Here is an 8271-nt window from a genome sequence, read left to right as displayed (position 1 = left end):
TTTCATTTCTTTTATGTAATCAGGACACTATCAGAACTAACACATATCCATATTATAAGCATGCTATTGTTTTACTTTTCAATTATTTTTTAACATAAAATTTTAATTTTTTATGCATTGCTGCATAAACATGTCTGATTCTGATCTTACATAGTTACAAGGTGCAGTATGTATCCATCAGTCAGTTACATTCCATGGAGGTAAAGGGCTAATAAATGAAATAAGACTCTTCTCATGATATCAAATCATATGGTAATTTGCAAGACTTCACAATGAGATAAATTCATTGGTGAGACAAAAAAGGGAAGGAAGGGAAGACAGAGCTATAGCAAGGCCTTCTGAGGGTGCCTGCATTCTGTATATTAATGTGCAGAATAACACTCCTAATAGCATTTCCTAATGAAATGCCAAGTGTTCCCCCATGCCCACAGAACAGGTAGTTGCTTTACGGATTTATCCAATGATACTTTGAAGGTATTTATGGCCTCAGAGTTGTAATGTTTTAAAACAAATTATGTATTGAAACTGAGTTTGGCAATATGACATACTCTATCACTTCCAGATCAATTTCATAAATTGGTTTATCAACACACTAGTGAAAACTACTAGCTTTTACTATCTGTTCTAGGATGTGGCAAGGACACTACATGCTTGGGTTGTTTAAACAGACGGTAAGAACTTGTATTTGAATGAAGCCAATCGAGCTAACTTGGATAAAGAATGCAGAACAATTTATGCTGTGGTCAGGATGTAATCAGGAGGTAGATCATCTGGCTGGAGCCCCACAGCAACGGGCAAAATATAGGGATGGTACCATTAAAAAGGCTGATTTATTTTTTTTTTTAATATCTTTTTTTAAATGACTTTAAAAATCCTTTTAATAGGAAAGAGGGAGATTCTCAATGCATCAGAAAGGCCACATTCAGACACCTCAGATCTATCTATCTGATGCAATCTCTAAAATTTTTGGCTCAAGAGTGCAGAAGCACAAACCCCACATTCAGATAGAAACCTTGTGTTAATCACCTTGCTTCGGTAACTCAACTGAACTAGCTCATGTCTCGCTATAAGGCTTCAGCAAAAACTGTGATACTCTGAAGCTCAGTTTGTTGTTTTTCCTTAGCAGTTCCAGAAAAGCAAAACTCAAACATAGGCCAAATGAATTCTGAAGAAAAATTTGTCTGGAGTAAATACAATATAAAGTCAGAATTAAAATATTATCAAATCTTACTGTGCAAAACTCACCCTTCAAACTAGTAGCTAGGCCGTAAACATAAGTCTTAGTACAATGTATCTTTAAATGAACTTTATGTTTATGTTCACCAATAATTGTAAATGCCTCTTTATTGCTAATTCCTTTCAGTCTATCACCAGTCTTTTAATTAACAGCTTTCTGTTTTCTGTATTTTACTTTTTTTCTCACACACATTAACTCTGTAATTGCCTGCTTGTTGTAATCTACTACAGTGAACCTTATTTTGGATTCTACTGCTAATTAGTTACTTCTAATACCATTCCTAGACAAATTAATTTAATGAACAAAACTCCTGAGAGGCGTGTGCTCGCTTTTGCTTATGAAATGGAGTCCAGAACCGTAACCCAGCTTGGGGGCTGCTCACCAGGCAGTCACTGACCTCAGGGAGGACCTCCTGATCATCCTAGACATGCATACCATTTTCAGGTTGTTTTTAATTGTTTAGAAACCTCTGCAGTATCTCCAAACTGAACCTTATTCCCAGATGTTAAACTGTTTTGTTATACTCTGCCACTAACCAAGTAACCAGATGTATTCTACGTGTACAAAAACACAACCGACGCCCAAGGAACTTCCAGATGCTTTTTATTTGGCATTTACGAGTGGGCACCCTCCCTAATCATTAGACGTGCTTGTGTTTATAACGGGGATCTCCCCATGCACCCCCCTTAGAAACGCAAGTCACACCACCCAGCCCCACCACCTCCCAACAGAGCATGCGCGAGCAAACACCGCGGGTCCTGGCACTACGCGCGCCCTCCGAGCGGCTTCCAGGAGGCTGCGGCGCATGCGCAGCCCGGCGCCCTTCTCTATGCCCTCTACGCGCCCGCCTCAGGCCCTCGGCGCCGCGCATGCGCCCGGCGGTGCCCGGCTGCGCCGCCATGGCGGGGGCACTGAGGAAGGTGAGGGGGCGCCGCGGGGGTCCCGTCCCCCGGCCCTGCCCTGCTCTGCCCTGCGGGGTCCCGGGGAGGCAGCGATGGGGTGAGGAGAGCGCTGAGGGGAGTGCGGGGCCGGGGTCCCCTCCCCGGAGGTGGCCGGCGGCGGGCCTGGTGTGGGGACGGGGACGGGACCCCGTCAGGGTCAGGCCCGGTGGCGGTGTGCGGGCCTCGGGGCGCTGCCCGAGCCCTGGGTGCGCAGAGGTGAGGCAGGGGCACGGCACCGGCAGCTCGGTTTGGCGCTGTGGGTCTGTGGAAGGAAGTGCGTCTGGTGGGAGAGAGAGGTTAGTGGCACAGGAGGGGCTGAGCTAGGTGTACAGGGGGACAGCGAAATAAATAGCGTGGGTGTTGCTGCGTTAGTATAGTAAATGCTTTTATGTTCTCCGAGCAGACCACTGGGCTCGTAGGATTGGCTGTAGCTGAAAATCCTCATGAGGTATGTAGTGGCTTGGCTGTATGTAACACAAACTGTCAGAGCAAAGCCTTTTTTGTTACGTATTCATATATGTTCATTCATATGTATATTCATATATGCTCATTGTATACCTTAAAGTAGTGCCAGCTTAATGTATTATAAAAGCCTTCTAATTCTGCAGGGGAACCTTACCCTATTCCCTAACCTTACCCTAACCATTTGGTGCAAAGCAGGATCAGGGCCTATGATCATAGAATCATAAAATGGCTTAGATTGGGTCTAGTGGATTAGCTCTCCACAAGGCCAGGTTGGCCAAGGTCCCATCCAACCTGTCCATGCACAGCTGTATGAAAACCACAGAATGGCATGGGTTGGAAGCAACCTTCAAGATCATCTAGTTCCAACCCCCCTGCCATGGGCAGGGATGGCATCCACAAAATCAGGTTGCCTGGGGCCTCATCCAACCTAGGGCCTTTAACATTTCCAGGGAAGGGTTATCCACAACTCTGGGCAACCTGTTCCAGTGCATCACCACCCTCTGAGAGAAGAATCTCCTAACATCTAATCTTAATCTTCCCTTTCTTATTTTATAATCATTCCACCTTACCATCTCACTACCTGCCTGAATAAAAAGTTGGTTTTCTTCTTTGTAAGCCCCCTTTAAGTATTGAAAGACCACAGTGAGGTCTCCCCAGAGCTGCCTTATTTTCTCCAGGCTGAAAAGCCCCAGCTGTTTCAGCCTTTCTTCACAGGAGAGCTGCTCCAGCCCTCTGATCAACTTTGTGGCCCTTCTCTGCACCTGCTCTAACAGCCCCACATCCTTCTTGTGCTGGGGGCCCCAGACCTGGACGCAGCACTCCAAGTGGGGCCTCAGAAGGTCAGAGCAGAGGAGGACAATCACCTCCCTCCACCTGCTGGCCACTTCCTCTGTTGAAGCAGTGTAGGATGCAGTTGCCCTTCTGGGCAAGACACTGTTGAGGTTGGAATGCTTCAGCAGTTCTTGGAAGCTTGGTGCTTTCTTTTTACCTCCTCAGGGTCAGTAATGAAAGTGTGTTGCATCTTGTTTTCTTAATCAGGAGGTATGAGCTGTGAAAGGATTCGAGTAATTCTTAAACCTCTTTGTGCTTTGAAATTTCCTGCTGTGCAACAATTCTGTTTCAAAAAATGCTTGCCACCAATATTTAGGAATAACGTCATAAAGATCCACTGTGATAAACAATATTGTTCTGTGCAAATGATTCTAGTTTAGTCTACAACCTTCTCAGGCACCTTCTGGGTGGACTTACTCAGTTCCATTTCTTACAGGGATTTAAGGTCCAGAGCAAATAAATCAATAATGTTTTAGATAAATTATAGATACTGTGCCAATCCTCATGTCATTTTCTGTGTTTTCTTCTTTGTGTTTCTGTCTACACTATTCCACTTCTGTTGTGCATTGTTCCTACAGTGCATCTGTTCCCCTTAGGTTAGACGGTTACCCTGTCAACGTAACAAAAGCTTAATTTCTTCATCATCCTAATGTGTCCTTTATTGCTGCATTTAAATCCACTAACAGAAGTTTCAGGTTTTAGTTTAATCTGTATATGACTCAAAACCTTGCACCATCATAAGGAGAGGTGAAAAAACAAAGAAACAAAAAGTTATGCAGTAGGTTATATGCTTCTTTATATCTTTCCCAGGTAATTTTTCAGAAGCAAATGGTTTGGTCATAAGCATATCTGATTTGTGAAAATTATGGTCATTAGAACTGCAGCTTCTGTTGTTTCAGTTTTGCATCAAGTGTACTTTAAGTTGCAGCTTTGGTTGATATATATATATATATTTTTTTTTTAACCAAAAAGTGGTAACTTTTGGTCCTGATAAATCCCAATCCCATTCAAGACAGAATTCTGTGGTTCAGATTTGGTTATTCTGTTAATCTTATTTCTAGATTGAATACTGTAACTATCTGTAGCACAAAAAAGTGTTAGGTAATAGGTTAAGTAGTTAAATAATTGGAGTTGCAGATTTTAACCGTATCTTTTGATCACTTCAGCGCCTGCGAATACTGTACACTAAAATCCTTGGTGTTCTGCAAAACATTCCCAAAGATGCAGCGTATAGGAAATACACTGAGCAGATTGTAAATCAGCGGCTTAATTTGGTGCAAACAGTAAGTACAGCTCTATCATTAAGTGTCATGTGTGAAAACATTTTTAGGATGAGAAAACGATTTTCAAAATGCCTGTTTTCCAGGAGTATAAGTAACTTTTGGGTATTGATTCAGAAAAAATTCAAAAGTCTTGAGGTCCATTTTTGTTATTGGCTGGAATATTTTGATGGTATGTTAAAAAATAATTTTATTTTTCTGATATTGTCTGAAAATTAAAAGAAAAATATTTTTTTTTGAAGATCTTTAAAACAGTGGTAGCTTTCACGCATTTGCACAAAAAATGTCTTTCCTCTTACCAATATGTTATATTAGCACAACCTTTGCCTCTGACACTTTAAAATATGTTTTGGTACGTTAAACTATGCAATACAGGTAACATGTATGTAACACGACTGTTGGGAGGTTGCATATGATTCTCAAAAACTAAGATCTACTACAGCCCTTTGGATGTCATTAAATAGTATTGCATTTTAGTATTTATTGTTGAGAGCTTGATCTTTTGTTTACAATAAAAAAATATAGTGTAAAATGACAGAAGCTAGCAAATTAGATGGTAGTTTTGAGGTTGGCTAGAGTATCTGTTCAAATCAGTTTAAATTAGTGCTTTTGTGATGTATCTGTTCTTTCTACTTTTCAATAAAACTGAATATGTATATATATCTGAATACACAGGAAACTGATGTGCAGAAGCTACAGGACAAACTGAATAGTGGTCGAATAGAAGAAGTCATTGTACAGGTAAAGCAGGAAATTTGAAAATTGGGTATAAGTTGGAATAGTAGTTTTGACTGTTCCTTTGACTGAGCTTCTGTTCAGAACTTGACGCTTTTCTGTGTTTCCCTTTACTGTAAAACAAACAACAAAAAATAAATACATGGGTTTATATATATTAAAGAATCTGGAAATGAATTGTCATATAGTGGGTGGGATGACCATCTTAAAAATGAACACAATTACTCATTCGCTGTATTATGCTTACATATATACCATGCACACTTAGATTGCTTCTTACAGTGTCTGAATCAGTGAAAAACACAGAGGAGAGCTGACTGATACAAGGGGATAATTCTAATAGACTGGAAAATACCAGGGATGAAGTTATCATGAAGTAGTCATTGGGAATGAGTAGGTGAACAGGCTGAGTATCCCTCAGGAGACTCAATACGCTTAAAAAAATAAAAAAAATAAAGTTACTCAGTTCCTATAAATAAATAAATAAAAGCACATTTAAAATTTGAGATAGTGATAGGTAGTAATGCATCACTGAGATGATGAATTGAAATAAATGTAACTTAATATTCTGTATAGATTTTAAAAACTTCATAGAGTAATAGAAGGGTTTGGGTTGGAAGGGACCCTAAAGCCCGCCCAGTTCCAACACACCAGCCTGGCCTTGAACACCTCCAGGGACAGGGCATTCACAGCTTCTCTGGGCAACCTGTTCCAGTGCCTCACCCCTCTGAGTAAAGAATTTCTTCCTGATACCTAATCTAAATCTAGCCTTTGTTAATTTACTTTGTTTATGGTCTTTCTTAATAGGCTGAAAATGAGCTTTCCCTGTCAAGAAAAATGTTACAGTGGAAACCATGGGAGCCTCTAGTTGAAGAACCTCCTTCTAACCAGTGGAAATGGCCGATATAATATTCAAATGGTGTAATTTCTTGAAATTCAAAACTGTTAAATCTATTGTTACTGACAGTTAACCTTTAAATTAAAATTACTTCATAAAAACACGTTTTGTCTTAATGTCTGCTTGTATTTAGCAATCTGAAGACTTTCTAATTTCTTGCAAAAATGGCCTTAAGAAAATTTTGGTGCTTTACAAACTTTGTTTCATTTCCTTTCTGTTGTTGTTATCTGTATTTGTTGATATACAAATGTTATTTGAAATCAAAGTTGTAGAAAAGCATGATCCTACCCTTCTCTCCCACTGTTGGTTTTGTATTCTTCCTGCTTTCTCAAAGCCAGTACCAGGGTCTTTATGGCCACAGGATTAGGAAAGCGATGAAATACTAAAACTAGGCTTACCAAAAATATTTATTTTTTTAGATTTCATCTGGATCATTGTCTTGAGCTGGCTGATTTTACTGGCCACATGAACAGTAATTCTGTTTCAGGGAAGTGCTAGATGTCAGCCCTTACCATGACAGCAGGAACAGGTTACTTGATAAACGGGTAGGTTACCATAATGTACATGGCAGAAACTGTAGTATCACTCTTTATTTTGTATGTATGTAACTTGCTTTTTATAAAGATTTTGTATATAAACGTGTACTTTATGGGTTTATATGTATATTAATTCAAACCTGGAATATTACTACTAATAATTAGGAGAAAAATATTTTTCTCAACACATCTGGCTAGGTTCTTGCAAGCATTTAAATGGAGACTGCACACCTGAAGCCTGAAAACTTGCCTAGAAATCTAAGCTTACAGGCCCGAATTAAAACTACCCCAATTAGATCTAAGAACACTGTGCAGGTTTGTCTTTATTCATATTTTTTCAGTACCTTTTCAGTACCATTAACAAACTTGATGCAAGTGCCAAGATAAGAATATAGTTAGCTATTTGACAAAAATCTGCATCCTGTTAAAGGTTGACAGTTCTGTTCTATATTAAATACTTTTTAATAGGTATCTTGTCTAGGACTATCGATTTACCTGTCGCTTCATTATTAATGGTTAATTACATCTCTTATATAATACTTTTACAATTAAGGTGTTAGGGAGTAGGACAGGTAGAAGAAAAGCCACTAGGTATAGCTAATGTAAGCTACGTATTGCTTCTGTTGACTCTAGCAATTATTTTTGCTGCATCATTAGTGTTGTGTTTTTTTTTCTTCCCCACAGACTGTTACAATAATTACAGGATTTTTTTTTTTTTTTCAAAATATTTTACTTGCTTGGTTTAATAGCTTTTTTTTTTTTTTTTTTTTTTTTTTTTGCTTTCGGAAAGTTAAAATCTCGTTTCTTCTGAGCTAAGACCACTAGGTGGCATTCCAGAAGAAGACTTCACTGAAGCTTGCAAACAACATTTCCACATGAGAAATACTAAAGATTATAAACCTGAACGAGGGTGAACCATGTTGGATGAGAAATAAAGACAAATAGTCTTAGGTAATAAGTATTAAGCTAATGTGAGAAAAAGTGTGGGGGGAGGGCAGGGAATGAAACACCAACACATTTTGGTTGGTAATACGTGCAGGAGGGTAGCAAAATATTGCTATCTTTTCACTTATTTCCTGAGGCAGTAGCTGAACTCCTAAAGCTGTATTGGCCATGTGACTTAGCTGTCCTATGAGTTCATTAATTATGTTTCCTACTTTATATTAGCAATGATTTTGCTGGTCTATAAGTGTTTCTGTTGTGTTGTGTCTCTCAAGATAATTTTCTAAATCTATCTGAAATACTGAATTAGTCTTCACAAATACTTTGATTTAGGAGTCAATTAACTTGAGTCTTAAAAAGGTTCTACTGAGGCCAAAGTCTAGGAATCACAGATAAGGACTTTTCA

General features: G+C 39.2%; 1 protein-coding gene across 1 annotated transcript; it reads left to right on the top strand.

Annotated features, from left to right (window-relative positions):
* The first annotated feature begins 2080 nt into the window (after positions 1 to 2080).
* Positions 2081 to 6490, top strand: NDUFA5 (NADH:ubiquinone oxidoreductase subunit A5). The gene is made up of 5 exons (XM_082775837.1): positions 2081 to 2157; positions 2582 to 2626; positions 4641 to 4757; positions 5430 to 5495; positions 6297 to 6490. Exons 1-5 carry the CDS (start codon positions 2107 to 2109, stop codon positions 6396 to 6398), a joined length of 381 nt encoding a protein of 126 aa, XP_082631963.1. The 5' UTR covers positions 2081 to 2106; the 3' UTR covers positions 6399 to 6490.
* Positions 6491 to 8271: the final 1781 nt, after the last annotated feature.

This window comes from Aythya marila (genome assembly GCF_965140915.1).
Source record: "Aythya marila genome assembly, chromosome: 1".
NCBI lineage: Eukaryota > Metazoa > Chordata > Aves > Anseriformes > Anatidae > Aythya > Aythya marila.
This window is presented reverse-complemented; position numbering and strand designations above follow the sequence as displayed.